Source organism: Panthera tigris, chromosome A2 (genome assembly GCF_018350195.1).
Source record: "Panthera tigris isolate Pti1 chromosome A2, P.tigris_Pti1_mat1.1, whole genome shotgun sequence".
In the NCBI taxonomy this organism is placed as follows: Eukaryota; Metazoa; Chordata; class Mammalia; order Carnivora; family Felidae; genus Panthera; species Panthera tigris.
This window is the reverse complement of record NC_056661.1, coordinates 60,253,301-60,280,699: the sequence shown is the minus strand read 5'-3', so window position 1 is coordinate 60,280,699 and position 27,399 is coordinate 60,253,301. Positions and strand designations below refer to the sequence as shown.

General features: G+C 42.7%; 1 protein-coding gene across 1 annotated transcript in view; it reads right to left on the bottom strand.

The window, feature by feature from the left end:
- LOC102954880 (solute carrier family 41 member 3-like) overlaps positions 1-27,399 on the bottom strand; it is a 93,893-nt gene that overhangs the window by 32,549 nt on the left and 33,945 nt on the right. The window contains exons 5-8 of the mRNA XM_042977196.1: positions 26,198-26,347; positions 23,417-23,561; positions 21,854-21,933; positions 19,671-19,805 (exon numbers count right to left, since the gene is read on the bottom strand). Of these exons, the coding sequence (XP_042833130.1) occupies positions 19,671-19,805; positions 21,854-21,933; positions 23,417-23,561; positions 26,198-26,347 (510 nt within the window). The remainder of the gene's footprint in view (positions 1-19,670; positions 19,806-21,853; positions 21,934-23,416; positions 23,562-26,197; positions 26,348-27,399) is intronic.

Below are 27,399 nucleotides of genomic sequence, written 5' to 3'. Positions count from 1 at the left end.
CCTTCTCTTACTCCTTCATGCATTGCTCCACCCAGGCCCTCCTTAAACACTGGTCATACTTCTGGCTTCTGCTCTGTGGATGACACTAACAGGACAGGGTGGAACCACAGTTTCAGCTTCACAGTGACCAGTGCAGGTGCCTGGCCAGCCCTGCCTCTGATACCACATCTGGCGCAGCATCACTGTGAGGTGGCCACTGGAAGATTCACTTAGGCTAGGAACTGAGGCTGCAAAGGCCCAAATGACTTGCCTAAGTCCAGTAGAAGGATTAAAACCTAGGTGTGGTGACCCCTAAAGCTGTGTCTAAAGAACAGACCATCTACCACAGAAACAGGTTGTAGAAGAGTAAATGGGTCATGGTGGGGTGGGGGTTGGCTCTTGCCTGGATTGGTCTGTTTCCTCACTTCCTTCCTACTGCCTGGAAGCCCTGTACTTCCATCTCCTTCTAAACATCCTGCACTTTCCTATTGTCCTGTCCAGTCTGAGATAGAACAGAGGGATCTCTGCCTCTGGAGTGAAGATTAAGTTTATTATTCAGACGTGAGTCATGTAAAAGGCTAACAAAATTAAAATTTCACATAACAATCATGTAGAATGCTAATGGTTTGGATGAGGTGAAGATGGCAGGAGGTCTCTCAGACTCCTGTTAGTGATTGAGGCTTGGTCCAGGAGGGAGGGAGAAGGGAGAAGAATCTCACCTTTGGTGAACTTGACCCACATAGAGCCTCTGTTTAAAAATTTCATCTATTCAGTGTTTTATCCATAATCACATTTTTCTGAGCCCCTTTCCACATCTGGCCCAGAGTTCTCATAGAGCTCACAGGCTGGAGACATCATCAGAGTGTAAACACAGCACTGGCACCTACACAACCTGCCTGACATGCAGCTTTTGATTGCCAAGGTAGCCATTTCAAAGATACCCATTGTGAATAAACCCATTGCCAGCTGTTTGACACAGCTACTGGGGAAACAGCTAGATGAGAAACCAGGTCACCGCAACTATGAAATTCCCCTTTTATTAAGCCCTGGATAACTGACCACTTGAGTGACTCCCTTCTTATACTTTAATCCCTATAATTTTCCAATAAAGAGTGAACCTTGAAACCCTTGACACACCTCCTGAGACTTCAATAAAGGCACACTCCCAAGTCTGCTTTTCTCTCCCTACCTGAGACCCTAATGTGTGGCCCTTGGGTGTGCTGTGTACCCTCCAGGACCTGTGAGTATATTTTTTCAAAGTTCTTTGGTGGTTGTTGCTGTGGTGCATCTTGCAATCATAATAAGAACAACAAGGGCCAGTCCAGCCTCAGCAGTGGCTCTGGATGGGGAAATGCCTGTGGGTACTCATCACAAGTAGTACATGCCCAGGTGAGGGCCTCAGGCACTCCTAACTGATAGCATCACTATCAATTGACTGAGACTGACACTAAACAGACTAAGGGACCCAAGTGAGACCATAGAGGCCTGCAGGAGAGAGTGAGCCCAAGATGGTCTTCATGAAGGAAGTGCCATCTGAGTTGGGTCTACAAGATGAGCCAGGGGCAGCCACTGAGCTGGAACAAAAACATGACAAATGGATGAACAAATGAATGAATGAATGAATGGCTATCCATCTAGCAGAGAATGAAGCAGGGAAGCTCACCCATGCTGAGGGCTGAAACACAGTGCACACTGGGTGTGTTAGTCCATTCAGGTTGCTATAACAAAATACAGCAGACTGGATAACTTATAAAAAGCAAACCTATTTGGAGGCTGAAAGTCAAGATCATGGTACCAGCATGGTTGGGTAAGGGACCTTTTCCTGGTTCATATCTGGTGGCTTCTTGCTATGTCTTTGCATGGTGGAAGGGACTAGGTGTCAGTGTGGAGCCTTTTTATAGAAGCACTAATCTCATTCATGAAACTCTAGCCTCATTACCTAAACACGTTCCAAGGGCCCCAGCTCCTAACAATTTCACATTGGGCATTAGGATTTCAACATATGAATTTGGAGCAGGGGAGGGGACAGGGAATAAACATTCAGAAAATAGCACAGACAGAATGGTGGTGAGGCCTATGGTGTAATGCCTGCCTCACTCACTTAGGGAAAGAATGTGGCACTGATGCTTTGGAGGAGAGACAGTGAACACAGCATGTTAGAAGGGGTATGTGCTACAGAGGAAAGATGGGGACTCAGGAAGCTTATAAGTGGGCTGGGGTGGACAGGAGGGGGCTATGAACAGCAGGGGCAGGGGACAGTCATGTTGAAGAGATTGCACAGGACATCGTGCCCGCTGTGAGGACTTTTCCTCCAGGTGGGGCAGCTTGTGCTGAGCAGGGGTGGGGCTCTGAATGCCCTGAAGGTATGAAGTGAGTAATAGCTAGGGAGACTTGGGGTGGGGGAGGCTGTCACTATAGATTGTGTAGGCAGGGAAGCCTTCTCTTAGGAAATGACATGTGAGCTGATATGTATCTCTTGTATGGACCATGTTTCTAGCTTGCTAAATGTGGTGTTTTAGCATGTGCATCTGCCTACATGTGTACACTGGACACGCCTTGTTGTAACAACCCATTGGTATGTCTGAGTCACTTCATCTAGGCCTCCAGCCTTCCTGCTCACCATTTCTTTTTTTTTTTTTCAGACAAAATAGACTTTATTTTTTTAAATTTTTTTAATATATGAAATTTATTGTCAAATTGGTTTCCATACAACACCCAGTGCTCATCCCAAAAGGTGTCCTCCTCAATACCCATCACCCACCCTCCCCTCCCTCCCACCCCCCATCAACCCTCAGTTTGTTCTCAGTTTTTAAGAGTCTCTTATGCTTTGGCTCTCTCCCACTCTAACCTCTTTTTTTTTTTTCCTTCCCCTCCCCCATGGGTTTCTGTTAAGTTTCTCAAGATCCACATAAGAGTGAAACCATATGGTATCTGTCTTTCTCTGTATGGCTTATTTCACTTAGCATCACACTCTCCAGTTCCATCCACATTGCTACAAAGGGCCATATTTCATTCTTTCTCATTGCCATGTAGTACTGCACTGTGTATGTAAACCACAATTTCTTTATCCATTCATCAGTTGATGGACATTTCGGCTCTTTCCATAATTTGGCTATTGTTGAGAGTGCTGCTATAAACATTGGGGTACAAGTGCCCCTATGCATCAGTACTCCTGTATCCCTTGGGTAATTCCTAGCAGTACTGTTGCTGGGTCATAGGGTAGGTCTATTTTTAATTTTTTGAGGAACCTCCACACTGTTTTCCAGACTGGCTGCACCAATTTGCATTCCCACCAACAGTGCAAGAGGGTTCCCGTTTCTCCACATCCTCTCCAGCATCTATAGTCTCCTGATTTGTTCATTTTGGCCACTCTGACTGGCGTGAGGTGATATCTGAGTGTGGTTTTGATTTGTATTTCCCTGATGAGGAGCGACGTTGAGCATCTTTTCATGTGCCTGTTGGCCATCCGGATGTCTTCTTTAGAGAAGTGTCTATTCATGTTTTCTGCCCATTTCTTCACTGGGTTATTTGTTTTTCGGGTGTGGAGTTTGGTGAGCTCTTTATAGATTTTGGATACTAGCCCTTTGTCCGATATGTCATTTGCAAATATCTTTTCCCATTCCGTTGGTTGCCTTTTAGTTTTGTTGGTTGTTTCCTTTGCTGTGCAGAAGCTTTTTATCTTCATAAGGTCCCAGTAATTCACTTTTGCTTTTAATTCCCTTGCCTTTGGGGATGTGTCGAGTAAGAGATTGCTACGGCTGAGGTCAGAGAGGACTTTTCCTGCTTTCTCCTCTAGGGATGTGATGGTATCCTGTCTCACATTCAGGTCCTTTATCCATTTTGAGTTTATTTTTGTGAATGGTGTGAGAAAGCGGTCTAGTTTCAACCTTCTGCATGTTGCTGTCCAGTTCTCCCAGCACCATTTGTTAAAGAGACTGTCTTTTTTCCACTGGATGTTCTTTCCTGCTTTGTCAAAGATGAGTTGGCCATACGTTTGTGGGTCTAGTTCTGGGGTTTCTATTCTATTCCATTGGTCTATGTGTCTGTTTTTGTGCCAGTACCATGCTGTCTTGATGATTACAGCTTTGTAGTAGAGGCTAAAGTCTGGGATTGTGATGCTTCCTGCTTTGGTCTTCTTCTTCAAAATTACTTTGGCTATTCGGGGCCTTTTGTGTTTCCATATGAATTTTAGAATTGCTTGTTCTAGCTTCGAGAAGAATGCTGGTGCAATTTTGATTGGGATTGCATTGAATGTGTAGATAGCTTTGGGTAGTATTGACATTTTGATAATATTTATTCTTCTAATCCATGAGCAGGGAATGTCTTTCCATTTCTTTATATCTTCTTCAATTACCTTCATAAGCTTTCTATAGTTTTCAGCATACAGATCTTTTACATCTTTGGTTAGATTTATTCCTAGGTATTTTATGCTTCTTGGTGCAATTGCGAATGGGATCAGTTTATTTGCCTTTCTGTTGCTTCATTGTTAGTGTATAAGACTGCAACTGATTTCTGTACATTGATTTTGTATCCTGCAACTGCTGAATTCATGTATCAGTTCTAGCAGACTTCTGGTGGAGTCTATCGGATTTCCATGTATAATATCATGTCATCTGCAAAAAGTGAAAGCTTCATTTCATCTTTGCCAATTTTGATGCCTTTGATTTCCTTTTGTTGTCTGATTGCTGATGCTAGAACTTCCAACACTATGTTAAACAACAGCGGTGAGAGTGGAGATCCCTGTCGTGTTCCTGATCTCAGGGAAAAAGCCCTCAGTTTTTCCCCATTGAGGATGATGTTAGCTGTGGACTTTTCATAAATGGCTTTTATGATGTTTAAGTATGTTCCTTCTATCCCGACTTTCTCAAGGGTTTTTTATTAAGAAAAGGTGCTGAATTTTGTCAAATGCCTTTTCTGCATCGATTGACAGGATCCATATGGTTCTTTTCTTTATTAATGTGATGTATCACGTTAATTGATTTGCGAAGGTTGAACCAGCCCTGAATCCCAGGAATGAATCCCACTTGATCATGGTGAATAATTCTTTTTATATGCTGTTGAATTCGATTTGCTAGTATCTTATTGAGAATTTTTGCATCCATATTCATCAGGGATATTGGCCTGTAGTTCTCTTTTTTTTACTGGGTCTCTGTCTGGTTTAGGAATCAAAGTAATACTGGCTGCATAGAATGAGTCTGGAAGTTTTCCTTCCCTTTCTATTTTTTGGAATAGCTTGAGAAGGATAGCTTTAAACGTCTGGTAGAACTCCCCTGGGAAGCCATCTGGTCCTGGACTCTTATTTGTTGGGAGATTTTTGATGACTGATTCAATTTCTTTGCTGGTTATGGGTCTGTGGAAGCTTTCTATTTCCTCCTGGTTGAGTTTTGGAAGGGTGTGGGTGTTTAGGAATTTGTCCATTTCTTCCAGGTTGTCCAGTTTGTTGGCATATAATTTTTCATAGTATTCCCTGATAATTGCTTGTATCTCTGAGGGGTTGGTTGTAATAATTCCATTTTCATTCATGATTTTATCTATTTGGGTCATCTCCCTTTTCTTTTTGAGAAGCCTGGCTAGAGGTTTATCAATTTTGTTTATTTTTTCAAAAAACCAACTCTTGGTTTCGTTGATCTGCTCTACAGTTTTTTTAGATTCTATATTGTTTATTTCTGCCCTGATCTTTATTATTTCTCTTCTGCTGGGTTTCGGGTGTTTTTGCTGTTCTGCTTCTATTTCCTTTAGGTGTGCTGTTAGATTTTGTATTTGGGATTTTTCTTGTTTCTTGAGATAGGCCTGGATTGCAATGGATTTTCCTCTCAGGACTGCCTTCGCTTCATCCCAAAGCCTTTGGATTGTTGTATTTTCATTTTCATTTGTTTCCATATATTTTTAAATTTCTTCTCTAATTGCCTGGTTGACCCATTCATTCTTTAGTAGGGTGTTCTTTAACCTCCATGCTTTTGGAAGTTTTCCAGACTTTTTCCTGTGGTTGATTTCAAGCTTCATAGCATTGTGGTCTGAAAGTATGCATGGTATGATTTCAATTCTTGTATACTTATGAAGGGCTGTTTTGTGACCCAGTATGTGATCTATCTTGGAGAATGTTGCATATGCACTTGAGAAGAAAGTATATTCTGTTGCTTTGGGATGCAGAGTTCTAAATATATCTGTGAAGTCCATCTGATCCAATGTATCATTCAGGGCCCTTGTTTCTTTCTTTCTTTTTTTTTTTCAATATATGAAGTTTATTGTCATATTGGTTTCCATACAACACCCAGTGCTCATCCCAAAAGGTGCCCTCCTCAATACCCATCACCCACCCTCCCCTCCCTCGCACCCTCCATCAACCCTCAGTTTTTTCTCAGTTTTTAAGAGTCTCTTATGCTTTGGATCTCTTCCACTATAACCTCTTTTTTTTTTTTTCCTTCCCCTCCCCCATGGGTTTCTGTTAAGTTTCTCAGGATCCACATAAGAGTGAAACCATATGGTATCTGTCTTTCTCTGTATGGCTTATTTCACTTAGCATCACTCTCCAGTTCCATCTATGTTGCTAAAAAGGAGGGCCCTTGTTTCTTTACTGACCGTGTGTCTAGATGATCTATCCATTTCTGTAAGTGGAGTGTTAAAGTCTCCTGCAATTATCACATTCTTATCAATAAGGTTGCTTATGTTTGTGAGTAATTGTTTTATATATTTGGGGGCTCCCGTATTAGGCGCATAGACATTTATAATTGTTAGCTCTTCCTGATGGATAGACCGTGATTATTATATAATGCCCTTCTTCATCTCTTGTTACAGCCTTTAATTTAAAGTCTAGTTTGTCTGATATAAGTATGGCTACTCCAGCTTTCTTTTGACTTTCAGTGGCATGATAAATATTTCTCCATCCCCTCACTCTCAATCTGAAGGTGTCCTCAGGTCTAAAATGAGTCTCTTGTAGACAGCAAATAGATGGGTCTTGTTTTTTTATCCATTCTGATACCCTATGTCTTTTGGTTGGCGCATTTAGTCCATTTACATTCAGTGTTATTATAGAAAGATATGGGTTTAGAGTCATTGTGATGTCAGTAGGTTTCATGCTTGTAGCGATGTCTCTGGTACTTTGTCTCACAGGATCCCTTTTAGGATCTCTTGTAGGGCTGGTTTAGTGGTGATGAATTCCTTCAGTTTTTGTTTGTTTGGGAAGACCTTTATCTCTCCTTCTATTCTAAATGACAGACTTGCTGGATAAAGGATTCTTGGCTGCATATTTTTTCTGTTCATCACATTGAAGATCTCCTGCCATTCCTTTCTGGCCTGCCAAGTGTAAGTAGAGAGATGGGTCATGAGTCTTATAGGTCTCCCTTTATATGTTAGAGCACGTTTATCTCTAGCTGCTTTCAGAATTTTCTCTTCATCCTTGTATTTTGCCAGTTTCACTATGATATGTTGTGCAGAAGATCGATTCAAGTTATGTCTGAAGGGAGTTCTCTGTGCCTCTTGGATTTCAATGCCTTTTTGCTTCCCCAGATCAGGGAAGTTCTCAGCTATTATTTCTTCAAGTACACCTTCAGCACCTTTCCTGCTCTCTTTCTCCTCTGGAATACCAATTATGCATATATTATTTCTCTTTAGTGCACCACTTAGTTCTCTAATTTTCCCCTCATACTCCTGGATATTTTTATCTTTTTCTCAGCTTCTTCTTTTTCCATAATTTTATCTTCTAGTTCACCTATTCTCTCCTCTGCCTCTTCAATCTGAACCATAGTTGTCTCCATTTTATTTTTCAGTTCATTGATAGCATTTTTTAGCTCCTCCTGGCTGTTCTTTAGTCCCTTGATCTCTGTAGCAAGAGATTCTCTGCTGTCCTTTACACTTTTTTCAAGCCCAGCGATTAACTTTATGACTATTATTCTAAATTCACTTTCTGTTATATTGTTTAAATCATTTTTGATCAGTTTGTTAGCTGTTGTTATTTCCTGGACGTTTTTCTGAGGGGAATTCTTCCGTTTCATCATTTTGGATAGTCCCTGGAGTGGTGCGGGACCACGGGACACTTCTCCTGTGCTGTCTTGAATAACTTGTGTTGGTGGGCGGGGCCACCCTCAGACCTGATGTCTGCCCCCAGCCCACCGCTGGGGCCACAGTCAGACTGGTGTGTGCCTTCTCTTCCCCTCTCCTAGGGGCGGGATTCACTGTGGGGTGGCGTGGCCCATCTGGGCTACTTGCACACTGCCAGGCTTGTGGTGCTGGGGATCTGGCATATTAGCTGGGGTGGATCGGCAAGGTGCACAGGGGCGGGAGGGGCAGGCTCAGCTTGCTTTTCCTTCAGAGATCTGCTTCGGGAGGGGCCCTGTGGCATCAGGAGGGATTCAGACCCGCCAGAGGGATTGATCTGCAGAAGCACAGCATTGGGGGTTTGTGCGGTGCAAGCAAGTTCCCTGGCAGGAACTGGTTCCCTTTGGGATTTTGGCTGGGGGATGGGCAAGGGAGATGGCGCTGTCGAGTGGCTTTGTTTCCCACCAAGCTGAGCTCTGTCGTCCGGGGCTCAACAACTCTCCCTCCCACTGTCCTCCAGTCCTCCCATTCTCTGAGCAGAGCTGTTAGCTTATAACCTTCCAGATGTCAAGTCCCTCTTGCTGTCGGAATGTTAACTAAAATTAAAATTAAAGAAAAAAAGATAAAATGTGGTTCCAAGTAGTAGGTAAAATAATGGGAATTTCCACGTTAAGACAAGATGGGGTAGACACATCTCTTCCCAATCCTCTCACTAAATACAACTAAAAATGCTGGACATTATACATAAAATAAACATAAGATTTTAAAAGGTGGAGAGAAAAAGTGGCTGGCCAGGGACCTCAGGATTCAACAAACAACACAGAGGTAAGTTACCTGAGTTTGGTGTTTTGGAGGGTGGTGCTGGTTTATTTCATATATCCCAGACTGGATGCTGGAGAAGCCAACAAGCCAGAAATGTCAATCAATGGGCAAGACCCAAAAAGACTCAACAAAAGCCTGCTCTGTCTAGCCAAAGGTCCAGAAGAGGGACAGCCTAGCAAAGCACAGAACTTCTAGACAACAGCTGCTCTATTCCAGACAAACATCACAGGAAAGACTGCAGCCCCACTTTCATCAGCAAAGACCAAGTGGGGAGCCTGGACTCTGACCTAATCTATGTGGAATGTGGTGCTCACTCCTTCTGGCTGACGTGGGCTAAGAGAAGACTAAGTGGAGAGTAAGTGGTACTCTGCCTGGTGGTAATGAGCTCCCCCCTTCATGTTGACGAAGGCCATGTGGGGAGCAGTAATAAGGCATCCCTCTCCCTCTCGGACAAGGTGGATCAGAAGAATGCTGACTCCCTGCCAGTCCACCAGCAATGAGGTGCTCCTCTTCGCCCAGTGTGTGAATAGAGATGGGGGAATCCTGGGCTTTCAGCCCTACCTGGCAGTAAGCAAGCAATGCATTATTCCCTTTCCTTCAGTGGTGCACTGTCAGAGGAGGTAGCTAAAAAAGACTTGAATAAGATCCAGAATTTAATAACCTATACCCTAAATGCCAGGGATTTAATCTAAAATCACTTTTTACAAAAGAAATCTCCTGTAACCAGTAAAGAAATAGAATTCGTAATCAAAAATCTCCCAAAAAACCCCAAGAGTCCAGGGCTGGGCAACTTTCCAGGGGAATTCTACCAAACATTTAAAGAAGAGTTAACACCTATTATTTTGAAGCTGTTCCAAAAATTAGAAATGTAAGGAAAGATTCCAAACTCATTCTAGGAAGTCAGCATTACCTTGATTTCAAAACCATACCAAGACCCCACGAAAAAAGGAGAACTTCAGACCAATTTCCCTGATGAACACCGATGTGAAATTACTCAACAGGAAACAGACCAACCAGATACAACAATACATTAAAAGAATTATTCATCACGACCAAGTGGGATATATACCCAGGATGGAGGGCTGGTTCAATATTCGCAAAACAATCAATGTAATATATCACATTAATAAAAGAAAGGACAAGAACCACATGATCCTCTCTATAGATGCAGAGAAAGCACTTGACAAAATACAGCATCGTTTCGTGATAAAAACCCTCAAGAACGTAGGGATAAGAGGATCGAACCTCAAGATCATAAAAAGCCATATGTGAAAGACCCACCATCAATATCATCCTCATTTGGGAAAAACTGAGAGCTTACCCATAAGGTCAGGAACATGACAGGGATGTCTACTCTCGCCACTGTTACTCAATATAGTATTAAAAGTCTTAGCCTCAGCAATCAGACAACACAAAGGAGTAAAAGGCATCCAAATTGGCAAGGAGGAAGTCAAACTTTTTACTCTTCGCAGATGACATGATACTCTATATGGAAAACCCAAAAGATTCCACCAAAAAACTGCTAGAACTGATCCATGAATTCATCAAAGTTGCAGGATATAAAATCAATGCACAGAAATCAGTTGTATTCCTATACACCAATAATGAAGTGACAGCAAGAGAAATCAAGTAATCTATCCCATTTACAGTTGCACCAAAAACCATAAAATACCTAGGAATAAATCTAACCAAAGAGGTGAAAAATCTATACACTGAGAAGTATAAAAAGTTTACGAAAGAAATTGAAGACACAAAAAAATGGAAAAATATTCCTTACTCCTGGATTGCAAGAACAAACATTATTAAAATATCGATACCACCCAAAGCAATCTACATATTCAATGAAATGCTTATCAAAATAACACCAGCATTCTTCATAGAGCTAGAAAAAAACAATCCTAAAATTTGTATGGAATGAGAAGAGACCCTGAATAACCAAAGATATCCTGAAAAAGAAAACCAAATCTGGAGGCATCACAATTCTGGACTTCAAGCTGTATTACAAAGCTGTAATCATCAAGACAGTATGGAAATCGTACAAAACCAGACACTCAGATCAATGGAATAGATTAGAGAACTCAGAAATGGACTCACAAATATATGGCCATTTAATCATTGACAAAGCAGGAAAGAAAATCCAATGGAATAAAGACAGTCTCTTCAGCAATCGTGCTGGGAAAACTGGACAGTGACATGCAGAAAAATGAACCTGGATCATTTACTTACACCATACACAAAAATAAACTCAAAATGGATGAAAGACCTAAGTATAAGACAGGAGGCCATCAAAATCCTCGAGGAGAAAGCAGGGAATCACCTCCTGACCTCGGCTGCAGCAACTTCTTACTCAACACATATCCAGAGGCAAGGGAAATAAAAGAAAAAATGAACTATTGGGACCTCATCAAAATAAAAAGCCTCTCCACAGCAAAAGAAACAATCAGCAAAACTAAAAGGCAACCAACAGAATGGGAGAAGATATTTGCAAACGACATATCAGATAATGGGTTAGTATCCAAAATCTATAAAGAACTTATCAAACTTAACACCCAAAAAACAAACAATCCAGTGAAGAAATGGGCAAAAGACATGAGTAGACATTTCTCCAAAGAAGACATCCAGATGGCTAACTAATACATGAAAAAAGGCTCAACATCACTCATCATCAGGGAAATACAAATCAAAACCACAATGAGATACCACCTGACACCTGTCAGAATGGCTAACATTAACAACTCAGGCCACAACAGATGTTGGCAAAGATGCAGAGAAAGAGGATCTCTTTTGCCCTGCTGGTAGGAATGCAAACTGGTGAGCCACTCTGGAAAACAGTATGGAGGTTCCTCAAAAAATTAAAAATAGAACTACCATATGACTCAGCAATTACACTACTAGGTATTTATCCAAGGGATATAGGTATGCTGTTTCGAAGGGGCACACGCACCCTAATGTTTATAGTAGCACTAACAACAATAGCCAAAGTATGGAAAGAGCCCAAATGTCCATCGATGGATGAACGGATAAAGAACATGTGGTATATATATGCAATGGAGTATTACTCAGCGATCAAAAAGAATGAAATTTTGCCATTTGCAACTATATTAATGGAACTAGAGGGTATTATACTAAGTGAAATTAGTCAGCCAGAGAAAGACAAATATCATATGACTTCACTCATATGAGTAACTTAAGACACAAAACAGATGAACAAAAGGGAAGGGAATCAAAAATAATATAAAAACAAGGAGGGGAAGAAAATATAAGAGACTCTTAAATACCGAGAACAAACAGGATTGCTGGAGGGGTTGTGGCTGGGGGGGTGAACTAAATGGGTAAGGGGCTTTAGGAAGGACACTTGTTGGGATGAGCACTGGGTGTTATACACAGGGGACGAATCATTGCAATTGACAACTGAAATCATTATAGCACTAGAGGCTAACTTGGATGTAAATTTTAAAAAAATGGAAAAAGAAAAAAGTCTCAACATGATGAGAAAATACAACTAACAGACACTAAGAATGAGATAAGAAGGTAGAATTATCTGAAAGCAATTTTAATGAATCTATTATAAAAGTGCTTCAACCACCAATTACAAACACACCTGAAACAAATGATAAAAATAGAAAGTTTTGATAAAAAAACAGAAAGTCTCAGAAAAGAAACAAAGATACAAAGAAGAACAATGTCGAAATTTTAGAATGGAAAAAACACATAATGGCCAAAAACCCCAAACAACTCAATGAAAGGAATGAATAGCAGAATGGAGAGGACAGAAGAAAAATCTGTGAATTTGAAGGGAAAAACTATGGGAATTAGCCTATCTGAACAAGAGAGGGTAAAATAGGCTGGCACGGGGGAATTAAACAGAGCCTCAGGGGCTTATGGGACTAGAACAAAAGATCTATCATTCATGTCATCAGAGTCCTAAGGGAAAAGAAGAAGAGAGTGGGACTGAAAGTGTATTTGAAGAAATAATGGCTTACAATTTCCCAAATTTGAAAAAATTTAAATCTATTTATTCAAAGAGGTGAAATCTCTCTTTAAATGTGGAAAATCCCTAAGAAATAGACACCAAGGTATATCATAACTCATAGTGTAAAAAGTAAAGTAAAATTCTTGAAATAAACAAAAGACAAATGACACCTTATGTATACAATAAAAACAATTCAAATGACAGTAATTTCTCATCAGAAGGAAGTGGCACTTTTTCAAGTGCTGAAAAGTGAAAAAATACAATATTATATTGAATACTGAAAAAATATAATACTATAGTTTTGCATTTATGTAAATTTTTTCAAATTCTATTTTACTTCCATCATTTTACTTTAGTCTACTACAGTATATTCACTTTTTTCAAATTTTCAAATGATTTCTTTTTTTTAAATCCTTTTTCTCTTTTTTGTTTCTTTCCCTTTTTCTTAACTACAGAAAAAGAAAAATTCATATTTATTTTTAATTTTTATTAAAAATATTTTTAATTTTTTTCTACTATATTCTTTACTTTTGTATATATTTATTCAAATTTTATTTTACCTCATAATCTCATTTTAGTCTACTTCACCGTATTCATTTTTGCAAATTCTCACATAATTTCCTTGTTTTCTCACCCCCTCACCCTCTTTTTTTCCCCTCTAATCTGTCACACCACGGTTAAAAACACCAAGACCAAAACACACCTAGGATCTAGCATCATCTATTCGATTTTATGTGTGTGTTTTTAATTTTAATATTTTTTTAATTTTAATTTTTTTAACTTCAATTTTTCTACCTCATTAATTCCTTTCCTCCCTTCAAAATGACAAAATGAAGGAATTCACCCCAAAGGAAAGAGCATGAAGAAATGACAGCCAGGGATTTAACCAACACAGATACAAGCAAGATGTCTGAACTGGAATTTAGAATCACGATAATACGAATACTAGCTGGAGCTGAAAACAGAAGTAAAAAATAGCCAGAATGATTTTAAAAATGCTATAACTGAGCTGCAATCATGGATGAATGCAGCGGCGGCAAGGATGGATGAGGCAGAACAGAGAATCAGCGATATAGAGGACAAACTTATAGAGAATAACGAAGTAGAAAAAAAGAGGGAGATTAAGGCAAAAGAGCACGATTTAAGATTTAGAGAACTCAGTGACTCAATAGAAAGGAACATCAGAATCATAGGGGTCCCGGAGGAGTGAGAGAGAGAAATAGGGGTAAAAGGGTTATATGAGCAAATCATGGTGGAAAACTTTCCTAACCTCAGGAAAGACACAGACATCAAAATCCAGGAAGCACAGAGTATCCCCATTAGATTCAACAAAAACTGACCATCAACAAGGCATACCATAGTCAAATTCACAAAATACTCAGGCAAGCACAGACTCATGAAAGCAGCAAGGGAAAAAAGTCCCTAACCTACAAGGGAAGGCAGATCAGGTTTGCAGCAGACCTATCCACAGAAACTTGGCAGGCCAGAAAGGAGTGGCGGGATATATTCAGTGTGCTGAATCAGAAAATTATGCAGCCAAGAATACTTTATCCAGCAAGGCTGTCATTAAAAAATAGAAGGAGAGAGAAAGTTTCCCAGACAAACAAAAATTAAAGGAGTTTGTGACCACTAAATCAGCTCTGCAAGACATTTTAAGGGGAATCTTTGAGGGGAGAAAAGATGAAAAAAAAATATATATATACATATACCAAATATATAAATATATATAAATATAAAATTTTATATAAATGTAAAGATATTATATATATATATATATATATATATATATATATATACACACACACACACACACCAAAAGCAACAAAAGATTAGAAAGTACCAGAGAACACCACCAGAAACTCCAACTCTATAAGCATCATAATCCAATAAATTCATATCTTTTAGTACTCACTTTAAACGTCATTGGACTCAATGCTCCAATCAAAAGACATAGGGTAACAGAATGGATAAGAAAACAAGATCCATGTATATGCTGTTTATAAGAGTCCCACTTTAGACCTAAAGACACCTTCAGATTGAAAATAAGGGGTTGGGGGCGCCTGGGTGGCGCAGTCGGTTAAGCATCTGACTTCAGCCAGGTCATGATCTTGCGGTCCGTGAGTTCGAGCCCCGCGTCAGGCTCTGGGCTGATGGCTCGGAGCCTGGAGGCTGTTTCCGATTCTGTGTCTCCCTCTCTCTCTGCCCCTCCCCCGTTCATGCTCTGTCTCTCTCTGTCCCAAAAATAAATAAAAAACGTTGAAAAAAAAAATTAAAAAAAAAATAAAAGAAAATAAGGGGTTGGAGAACCATCTACCATGCTAATGGTCAACAAAAGAAAGCCAGAGTAGCCATACTTATATCAGACAATCTAGACTTTAAAATAAAGACTGTATCAAGAGATGCAGAAGGGCATTATATCATAATCAAGGGGTCTATAGACCAAGAAGATCTAACAACTGTAAACATTTATGTGCCAAATGTGGAAGCACCCAAATATATAAATCAATTAATCACAAACATAAAGAAACTCATCGACAGTAATACCATAACAGTAGGAGACTTCAACACCCTACTCATCACAATAGACAGATCATCTAATCAAAAAACCAACAAGGAAACAATGGCTTTGAATGACACACTGGACCAGATGGACATAACAGATATATTCAGAACATTTCAGCCTAATATACATTCTTCTCTAGTGCACATGGAACGTTCTCCAGAACAGACCATATACTGGGACACAAATCAGTCCTTAATAAGTACAAAAAGATAGAGATCATACCTTGCGTATTTTCAGACCACAACTCTACGAAATTCAAAATCAACCACAAGAAACAATTTGGAAAGGTAACAAATACTTGGAGACTGAAGAACATCCTACTAAGGAATGAATGGGCTAATGAATTTCCTCAAGCAGTTAAAGAGGAAATTAAAAAGTATATGGAAGTCAATGAAAATGATACCACAACCCCAAGCCTCTGGGACGCACCAAAGGCAGTCATAAGAGGAAAGTATATAGCAATCCAGGCCTTCCTAAAGAAGGAAGAAAGATCTCTGATACACAACCTACCCTTACGCCTTAAGGAGCTGGAAAAAGAACAGCAAATAAAACCCAAAACCTGAAGAAGACAGGAAATAATAAAGATTAGAACAGAAATTAATGCTATTGAAACCGCAAAAAACAGTAGAACAGATCAATGAAACCAGAGCTGGTTCTTTGAAAGAATTAACAAAATTGATAAACCAAGAGCCAGTTTGATCAAAAAGAACAAGGAAAGGACCCAAATAAATAAAATCAAGAATGAAAGAGGAGAGATCACAACCAACACACCAGAAATAAAAACAATAATAAGATAATATTAGGAACAATTATATGCCAATAAAATGGGTAATCTGGAAGAAATGGACAAATTCCTAGAAACATATACACTACCAAAACTGAAACAGGAAGAAATAGAGAATTTGAATGGACCCATAACCAGTAAAGAAATCGAATTAGTAATCAAAAATCTGCCAAAGAACAAGAGTCCAGGGCCAGATGGCTTTCCAGGGGAATTCTATCAAACATTTAAGGAAGAGTTAACACCTGTTCTCTTGAAACTGTTCCAAAAAATAGAAATGGAAGGAAATCTTCCAAACTCTTTCTGGGAAGTCAGCATTACCTTGATTCCAAAACGAGACAATAGACCACACTAAAAAGGAGAACTATAGACCAATTTCCCTAATGAACATGGATGCAAAAATCCTCAGCAAGATATTAGCCAACCAGATCCAACAATACATTAAAAAAATTATTCACCATGACAAAGCGGGATTTATACCTGGAACGCACGGCTGGTTTGATATCCGCAAAACAATTAATGTGATTCATCACATCAATAAAAGAAAGGACAAGAACCATATGATCCTCTCAATAGATGCAGAGAAAGCATTTGACAAAATACAGCATCCTTTCTTGATAAAAACCCTCAAGAAAGTAGGGATAGAAGCATACCTCGAGATCACAAAAGCCATATATGAATGACCCAACGCTACTATCATCCTCAATGGGGAAAAACTGAGAACTTTCCCCCTAAGATCAGGAACATGACAGGGATATCCACTCTCGCCACTGTTATTCAACATAGTATTGGAAATCTTACCCTCAGCAATCAGACAACGCAAAGAAATAAAAGGCATCCAAATCAGTAAGGAGGAGGTCAAACTTTCACTCTTTGCAGGTGACATGATACTCTATATGGAAAACCCAAAAGATTCCACCAAAAAACTGCTAGAACCAATCCATGAAGTCAGCAAAGCTGTAGGATATAAAATCAATGCACAGAAATCAGTTGCATTCCTATACACCAACAATGAAGTGACAGAAAGAGAAATGAAGGAATCAATCCCATTTACAGTTACACCAAAAACCATAAAATACCTAGGAATAAATCTAACAAAAGAGGTGAAAAATGTATACACTGAAAACTATAGAAAGCTTATGAAAGAAATTGAAGACACAAAGAAATGGAAAAAGATTCCATGCTCCTGGATAGGAAGAACAAACATTATTAAAATGTCGATACTACCCAAAGCAATCTACATATTCAATGCAATCCCGATCAAAGTAACACCAGCATTCTTTACAGAGCTAGAACAAATAATCCTAAAATTTGTATGGAACCAGAAAAGACTGTGAACAGTCAAAGCAATCTTGAAAACGAAAACCAAAGCAGGAGACATCACAATCCCAGACTTCAAGTTATACTACAAAGCTGTAATCATCAAGACAGTATGGTACTGGCACAAGAACAGACACTCAGATCAATGGAACAGAATAGAGAACCCAGAAATGGACCCACAAACGTATGGCCAACTAATCTTTGACAAAGCAGGAAAGAATATGCAACGGAATAAAGATAATCTTTTCAGCAAGTGGTGCCGGGAAAACTGGACAGCAACATGCAGAAAAATGAACCTGGACCACTTTCTTACACCATACACAAAAATAAACTCAAAATGGATGAAAGACCTCAATGTAAGACAGGAAGCCATCAAAGAGAAATGCATAAATGCATTGAGGAGAAATCCTCGAGGAGAAAGCAGGCAAAAACCTCTTTCATCTTGTCCACAGCAACTTCTTACTCAAAACGTCTCCAGAGGCAAGGGAAATAAAAGCAAAAATGAACTACTGGGACCCCATCAAAATAAAAAGCTTCTGCACAGCAAAGGAAACAATCAGCAAAACTAAAAGGCAACTGACAGAATGGGAGAAGATATTTGCAAATGACATATCAGATAAAGGGTTAGTATCCAAAAATCTATAAAGAACTTATCAAATTCAACACCCAAAAAACAAATAATCCAGTGAAGAAATGGGCAAAAGACATGAATAGACACTTCTCCAAGGAAGACATCCAGATGGCCAACTAACACATGAAAAAAGGCTCAACACCACTCATCATCAGGGAAATACAAATCAAAACCACAATGAGATACCACCTGACACCTGTCAGAATGGCTAACATTAACAACTCAGGCCACAACAGATGTTGGCAAAGATGCAGAGAAAGAGGATCTCTTTTGCACTGCTGGTGGCAATGGAAACTGGTGCAGCCACTCTGGAAAACAGTATGGAGGTTCCTCAAAAAACTAAAAATAGAACTATCCTACGACCTAGCAATTGCACTACTAGGCATTTATCCAAGGGATATAGGTGTGCTGTTTCGAAGGGACACATGCACTCCCATGTTTATAGCAGCACTATAATTAATAGCCAAAGTATGGAAAGAGCCCAAATGTCCATTGATGGATGAATGGATAAAGAAAATGTGGCATATATATATAATGGAATATTATTTGGTAATCAAAAAGAATGAAATCTTGTCATTCCAACTACGTGGATGGAACTGGAGGGTATTATGCTAAGTGAAATTAGAGAAAGACAAAAAACATATGACTTCACTCATATGAGGACTTTAGGGGACAAAACAGATGAACATAAGGGAAGGGAAACAAAAATAATATAAAAACAGAGATGGGGACAGTAGCTGCCCAGCTACTGTCATACTGGCTGAACTCATTCAACAAAACAGAAGAGACTCATAAATATGGAGAACAAACTGAGGGTTGATGGAGGGGTTGTGGGAGGGGGGATGGGCTAAATAGGTAAGGGGCATTAAGGAATCTACTCCTGAAATCATTATTTCACTATATGCTAACTAATTTGGATGTAAATTTTAAAAAATAAAAAATAAAATAAAAAAAATAAACAAAGAAAAACCCCCTAAAAAACAGACCACAATATGTAGTCAAGAGCTCCATTTTTGGTGTGTTTATCTGCTCTTCTGTTTGTTTGTTTTTGCTTTTAGAGAGGAAGAGAGTACTGTGGGCAGAGGGAGGGAGAGGGGGAGAGGGAGGCGGGGGGGGGGGAGGGGGAAAGAGAGAGAGAGAGAGACTTTCCCATGACCTTGGGGTCATGACCTAAGCCAAAAATAAAAAGTTGGGATGATCAACCAACTGAGCCACACAGGCCCCCATATCTGCTCTTCTGGACCATGTATATACATGGGGACAAGACTCAGCTTTCCCTGACTCATCACAATAATATGACATCTAGTACCTGGCAGACCTTCAACGAATATTTGAGTGTTTGAATATTTGAATATTTAAATGAATGAATGAATGAATGAATCAATGAACTAAAGGCAAGGGTGGGAGTCAGGTCTCTGGGAGAAGGACTCATGACCTTGAAGATGATCTCTGTTGAGGTCAGCACTGGCCTTAGACCTCTGTTGCTACAGACACCAGATTCCACTAATGGCAAATTTTACTTGTTGAAAGAAATGGCCACGTGGCTTCCAGAAGATACCAGACTCACCTGAGGTGCAGAAAGTGGAGCATGGGTTAGGCCAGTATTGTTTCATCCAGAGGGGTAGGACCCCAGGTGTGCTCCACACGTGCAGGTAGGTGGAGATCCAGCTGGTCTGAATTGCCACCAGATTGCCACCAACACCTGGGAGGAGAAAAAGAATGTGGTTTCCCCCTTTTTATGCCAGTCTCTCAGTTCTGGCCCTTATTTTAAGTCTACTTCCTCCAGAAGCCTCCCTTGATTGATGTAGCACTTGGTCTCTTTTCCTTCCCTCCCACTTTACAACAGATTTTATTTGGCTGCAAGCAAGGGTAAACTCGACCTTGTGAGTGAAGCGCCAGGGTAGTAACTGTATCACCTTGACAGCTACCTCTTATGGTGAAGGAAATGTGACTGGCAAAGTAGGTTTACAATACAGATTTGTCAAGTAGAGGGAGGGAGGGAGAGTGATGGAAAGGTCTATGGGAGGATATCTTGATAAGGCCTTCAAGGCCGTGGGAAGTGACAGGGATCAGATTACAGACTGGAACATCTGAGAAAATGAAAAGATTTTTTCACGTAAGGTGGAAAGGAGATGGAAGAGAAGGTGGGCAACAGCAGCAAGGGAAGAGGGGATAGCATATGCAACAGGCCTGGGGCTTATGGCTGAGACTCCCAGCTTCCACAGAGAATGGACCATGCCAAGACAACAAAGGCCATGCTGAGCTGTCTTTGCAGGGACAGGATTACAGGCTGACAGAGAAGAGCGTCTGTTCAGGACCATCTCCTTTAGAGAGTGGGCAGGCTGCCTTCATCCTGTTTCCTCAGCCCATTGGGGAATAACCCCTCACTGGGCCAGATGTGCCCCAGTGATCTCCAGAGGTAGAGACCAACAACCCTGGATGCAAAAGTCTGTGGGCAGAGGATGGCTGCAGATCTATTTTGCTCAATCCACATGATTTAAAAAAGGGGGAGGAGTGGATTTAAAAATGTAACTCAAATTAATTGTTATCATTTACATAAATTGCTGGCTTCTCCTAAGAAGTCAGTTTTGGCAACTCTGGACCTCCAAACTTGCCAGGCAGCAACTGGCTGGAGCTAAGCAGGCCCCTCTCCCTCCACACCAGGAACATGTTCTGCAGCATGACCTATTTCCTGCTGCTCCTTACTGCCCAGCTACTGTCATACTGGCTGAACTCATTCAACATTCTCATGTGGCCCCACAGTCATCTGAGTTGGTGACATCCAAGAAAATCTTTCCAAGCTTTAGCCTGCCTTAGCAGTTGTTGTCTTTCACATGGCCAGCTCCTTGTATGACGGGCAAGCTCTGCCTCTACTGGGGCAGACCTGCTGGGTGGCCCACTGATATTCAAGGAATAATCACCTGGGTTCCCATGGAAATGGGGAGAGGGGGTGCCCAAAGGCCTCTGTAGCCTGTTTCTGCAGCCCCAGAACACCAGGGCCTGGGACCAAGCAAAGTATGCAAAAAGCTATCACATTTGGTTCCCTCCCTGACTGGTCAGTCCCATTTACAGATCCTTATCAGAAGCCAGACACAAACCAAGCTTTGGTTAAAAGAGCCCATAGGGTCTAAGCCTAGAAGGGAGATCAATGAAGGGTTGGGTGGAAGACAACAGGGAATGGAGGGGATTCAGGCAAACCTGACAAACACAAGTCCTGTCTGAGTGGCAGCTGATTGTTTCCTCACCCAGAATGTAAACTCAGTATTGTCACAGTCTTGCTTTTGAAGAAGGCAGAAATCCAGATTTTTATGTGCAAAAGTCTTAGTTTTAAATGTCATCAATGAATCTAAATTTAAGAAATTAGCAAACATACAAACAAACCATGAGAAGCCAACACCCCAGTTATGAAGGCCACGATCAGGTGGCAGTGAATCCTGGCTTAGATGTGCCTTCAAGGCATGGGATTTAGCTCTGTGGGACAGCTCAAGCCTCTGTGGTGACTGTGAGGAAGAGTGTGAGCTGGTGGAGCAGTGGTCAGGGCTTTCTCCCTGAGGGTCTCCTTCCATATGAGAAAAACCAGCCCGGTAGTCTCTGACCAGCAGAAACACAGCCATGGCTCAGTTTCCAGATTCTGCCTTTGAGGGCCTGGGGCTGGAGCTCTGAAGTCACTGCTTTTCAGGTCCCACTGCCCAAGCCCTGGGGGCTAACACAGCCCAGGGGTCCCAGGTGATGGTGACTGCCAATACCTACCACATATGATGGGAGTAAATATGGCCATGCCTTGGAATTGCTGTTTAGAAATGGTTTTGTTCAAGATGAGCCCTCCAAAACTGGGGAGAGAGCAGAGGGCAAATGATTAGTTTATCATTTATCATTATTTATCATTAGTTATCCCCTATCCTTGTAGGGGACCTGGTACACCTCTATACAAAATGTCTTATCAGAGGCACCTGGGTGGCTCAGTCGGTTGAGAGTCTGACTTTAGCTCAGGTCGTGATCTCATTATTCTGGAGTTCGAGCCCCACGTCGGGCTATATACTGACAGCTCAGATCCCGGAGCCTGTTTAGGATTTTCTCTCTCTCTGCCCCTCCCCCAGTCATGCTCGCTGGCCCTCTTTCTCTCTCTCTCTCTCTCTCTCTCACAAAAATAAACAAATATTAAAATAAAAAATTTTTCAAAATGTCTTACCAGTTTCCTTTCTCAGTGTAGCAAACACTTTCCTGACCCCTACACAAAATATCTGATATAGACAGGCTGGTATCCACAGTGTCCTCTCCACCACGCACATGATTCTCCGCCTCTATTCTGAGCCTCAGCTGTTACAGAAGGCCCATCAGATAATGTTAGCCCATTAAAAACAAGTTACAAACTCTCTGAGGTCACATAGCTGGCTGGACTCTCCCATGTGACAGCTCATGTACCACAGCTGAACTGCTACTTTCCTGAGCAGTAAATGGAACCTACATGAGAATCCACTTCTGCTCCTTGTTCTTAGAGATGTCGCAATAAGACCTTGCTCCTACCAGCCCCTGGAGTTTAGCAAAGACTGTCCTGCTCCTACAGTCCTGGCGAGGTTGGATCAGTTTGTAAAAGGAGCCCAGGAGCTTTCTGGAATCAAAGACACCTGGACCACAACCACTTCTCCCTAAGAGTCAACGTTAGGAAAGCACCCCAGAAAGCACTGGGGTGGTGCTCATCCAGGTCTATTAACAGAAAGGGCTCTGGAGAGTGAGGTTCAAGGGTGGAAGACCTGAGCTCAGCTGAAGGCCCAAGGGCCCAGGGGGACGAATCCCTCAGCCCCACTAGGTCGCACCAGCAGCCATGCTGTGGAAATGGTATTCACAGAGCCATCACTGTGGGGCCAGGTGAGGGACCCCCTGAAGCCCAAGCAGGGGAACTCTGGCAGCAGGGATGGGGGAGACAGGTGTCCTGCAGTGCCACGAGGGGACAAGAGGTCCTGGCATCAGTGTGTTCATCTGATGTTTCCAGGTTCAGTTCTTCCTGGCTCTGATACTCCTGCAGTGGTAAACAGGACTGCCTCTCAGAATAAATAAGGTCTAAGGTTCTTGGTGAGAGGGAAAGAGATGAAGAACAAAGAGGTATGACTCAACAACCGGCACCGGGACTTAGTGAAGGAGCCCACAGCAATGATTGCCTCCAACCATGATCAGCCAGAAAATGATTTAAACCCACATGATTTACATCCTCACCCTGGAGGCTTGGTGGCCTCAGGCCACTCTCCCTGTCTGCAGAGGCCAGACAGGGGTGGCATGGAGAGCAAAGGGGTGGTGGCAGCCCTCACTCATGTGCACATGCTGATGACCATCGCTAGAATGACTGGGAACCACCCTAACTTCAGGATCCTCATGATGGGCGGGTTCTGCTTGACAATGAGGACCCACAAGGGGATCAGGGCCATGAAGCTGATACAGACCAAGAGCGTCAGGTATCGATTATCTGGGAGGAGAGAGAGAGAGAGAGAGAGAGAGAGAGAGAGACAGACAGACAGACACAGACAGACAGACAGACAGTGTGAGTGCCAGGGCACATGAGCATGGACTGTGGGGCCACAGTCTGGGCTGCAATGATTAGAGGTGGGCTTGGAGCTGAGGAGACGCTTCTGTCTCCGGTAGGGTGGACAACCTACCATACTTCTAAAGATTTTTTCCATCTTATTAAGAAACTGGAAAAGCTCCTCTTTATCCTCAATTCCTGTCACAAGCCCCTTTACTTCTCTTTTTTGCTATTTTCCTGACATACATAACCTCTCCCATCTCCTTCCACCTCAACCTTATTATTATTATTAATGGTTACATTTATGGGATTGTGTCCACAGGCCAGCACTGTGCCCAGCACCTTCTGAGCACAAACTCATGTCATGTTCTCCATTCCCCCTCAGATGGGCATAGGAGAGACTACAGCATGAAGAGGTGGCCCACCAGCACCCGAGCCAGCATGCAGACATCAGGGCTACAGCCAGAGTTGGTTAATGATGTCAATCTGCACCTGGCTGAGGCCAGCCTAAGGTGGCCTCCCCAGCATCTATGGGTCCCTCAGGGCTCAGACCACACCCAGCTTTGCAGCTACTTATGCCCCTGTGTCATCTTCTCTGCTGGTTGGAGCCAGCAGAACTCTGACGGTTCTGGGACACCTGACTGTTCCTGGAGCCAGGTCAGGGCCCCACATACCACCATTCTCACTCACTCCCTTCTTCCCTTATATTTTGTGTGTCACCCTCCCAATCACTCCAAACAAGACACCAGCTTTCTCTAGAGCTATCCTCTCACCCCCAGCCCCACCTCTAAAGGACAGGCTCAGGTGGTGCACAGTCCTCTGCCAAGTGGACCCCAGCACGCAGAGGTGTGCAGGTAGGTCTGTGCCCCACATCCCATTTCTCTGAGCAGCATCATTAGGAGGACCCCTCCCCTCTTGTCTTTCTCTGCACTAAACAATCATGGTTCATTCCTTTGCCATAGGGAGGCCCGTCTCCTTGGGCAGCTACATGGAAGCACAGGCCATAGGTGCTCAACTTGGACTACAGAAAAAGTAACTCATCATGGAAGGGGCCAGCCTCTTCGCCATCCCAGGAGGTGGGAGACAGGCCCAGGAAGCTCTAAGCAAGTCTCAAAAGCTCTAGGAAGCAGCAGCCTACAGGAGTGCTGCTTTTAGGACATTTTTTCAGTCTGATTTTTCTAGAATGATTCAGGAGCTCTGGCAGAGGCTCCACCTCATATTTTCCCACCACCATGATGAATACTTCCCCCACACATGGCTTGTCTTCCCAACTACATTGACAGGTGACCCAGTCAGCAGCTCATTCTTCATCAGTGAAGATTTATCTCATATGTGCCAGGCCCAGTGAAACTGTAAGTGCACCCAAGATAAATTCACAGTCTAATTTGAGGGATGGACAACCCAACAATGATTCAACAGCTACTAAGTCGTGTGTTGCAACATGCACATTAGGGCAGAGAAGAAGGGTCTGGAAACACCAGTGACCCAAATTTGTTTTATAAGTAAAACTCGATTAACCAACCCACACACAAATCTTGTTTTAAATTCACTATGGTTTAAAAATAAAATTAGGTCATCTTATCATTAGATCTTCATTGCCACTTACAGGAACTTTGAGGATCTCCCAACCATCAAATAGTATTGGTGGAAGGCAGTTCCTGGGGTGACAAGGAGCTGGTCCCAGAACTGAGAGGGAGAGGGTCTCAATGCCCAGACACACTAAATCACAGGTATTCTGTCAGTCTGCTTCAGCTGCCAGCATGTAAGTGCTGGGTGACTTCTCTTGGTCCAGAGTCTGAGTTCCCACAGGGCAACGATAAGCCAGAGCTTCGCTGTGTCTGTGCCTGTGTCTAGGTATTTCCTCCAAATAAGTGTCACCACATGCCCTACTGCTGTCCACCATCTTCTTCACTGTCCACTCCACTCACTGATGCCACCTGCCCCCAGGTACTTGGGGTTATGACCATGCAGAGAATCAACACTTACTAGATCCAAACAACTGTGGGCAGCCAGCTTAGGTGGAAAGCAAAAACTGTGATGCTCAGAGGGGAGTAGTCAGCAGGTGAGAACCATCTGGGAAAGGGAGATGCTACCTGTCCACAATGCCCAGGACAGGAACATGTTCAGTGTGCTCCCAGGGCAGATCTAGGGAGACCCCTGGTGGAGTCAGAGCTTCTGGCCACAAGGGTCTGTCATACAAGAGGTGTGAACGCCTCTCTTGGCTGATGACCAGGGCACTGGGCACCTTCTGAGGAGACCTGGGCTTCTTCTGCCTCACACCAGCAGGGAGAGCATATGCTGCTGCCCATAGCTATGACATGCCTCCTTGGGAGTCCCTTCCCAGCTGGTTTGTACATGGCCGGTGTGACACATGCCTTACCCATGGAGGCTCTGTTAACCTATGAGGGCACACTGAAGTGGCCAGGCCATCCTCTGGCCCTCCCTGGTCTCCTTGCACACCCCTGCCCTAAGGTGGAGACTGAACTTATCTGCTGACCTGAGTGGATGGGAGAGCTTGCTGTTTGCCGACATTGGACCCAGCCTTGTTCGTGTGCCCCACCTCAAGGGGTACCTCTTACCTTTGTGTTTATAGAAGAAGCTGCTAACAAAGGCCAGGATGGACAACGTGATGAGGTCTCCCAGGCTGGCAGCAATGGGCATGGCAATGTTGTTGTCTGGATTGATCCCAAGCTTCCGAGCACCAATTACTATGCAGACCATCAGCATTCCTGCAGGGAGGTGGCAGAGGAAACTCAAAGCACAGGATGAGAAAGTGGTCAGGAGGCTGCTCAGTAACTTTCCTGTATCCACACAGCCCTCACCTGAGCCAGGCTGCCCTAACACTCAGTTTCCCCGCTATTCTGAAGCCTGAGAAGGCTGCAGTAGGGTGGACCCTGTCACTTGCAGGCGTGATGTTAAGAAGCAGCCTGGAAGCTTTGATGATACACTCAAACCCATGGGGGAGACAGCAGGGAGGTAGTTCCTGGGCTCCCAAACCAGAAACTACAGATGTGAAGCTCACAGCTGCTCCCTGACAGGAAGAGGACTCCAAAACCACTGTGAGCAATAGAGCCCCAGGGGCAGAGCACAGCATCTTGTGTCTGTCGGGGTCCCTGGGGACACAGGTGCCCCAGTGGGATTAGCCACATGAGAGGTTTGTTAGGGACAAGGCCTGTGAGGAGGAATGGGGGGCCCCAGGGGTGTTGGGAGAGCCACGAGATGGCATGTAGGCCACCCTCAGTGGAAGACAGGAAGGAAAGCAGGGGAAGCACATGCAGACTACAGCACAGCATTGTCAGCGGGTCCACATCTCTGGGGAACAGACCCATCTCAGGATCCTGGCAGGGCCACCATTGGGCGAAGGCAGCAGGTAACCTCTAACAGCGGGGAGTGGGGGTAAATTTTTGGGTGTAGCACTGGAAACCCAAGAGACACATTCTCATGGCCACTATACCTCCCTGGGTCCTATTTTGTGTTCTGACTGTGTTCTGAGATGACTGTCACATGCAATCTTCCAGCCCTCATCTACTGCCTAGGACTTAATCCAACAGCATTGGGGGCTCCCGGGTGGCTCAGTCAGTTAAGCGTCCAACTCTTGGTTTTGACGCAGGTCATGATCTCATGGTTTGTGGGGTCGAGCCCCATGTCAGGCTCTGTGATGACAGCACGGAGCCTGACTGGGATTCTCTCTCTCCCTCTCTCTCTACCCCTCCCCTGCTTAAGCTCGCACCACTGACTCTTTCTTTCTCTCAAAATAAATAAATAAACATTTTTTAAAAGA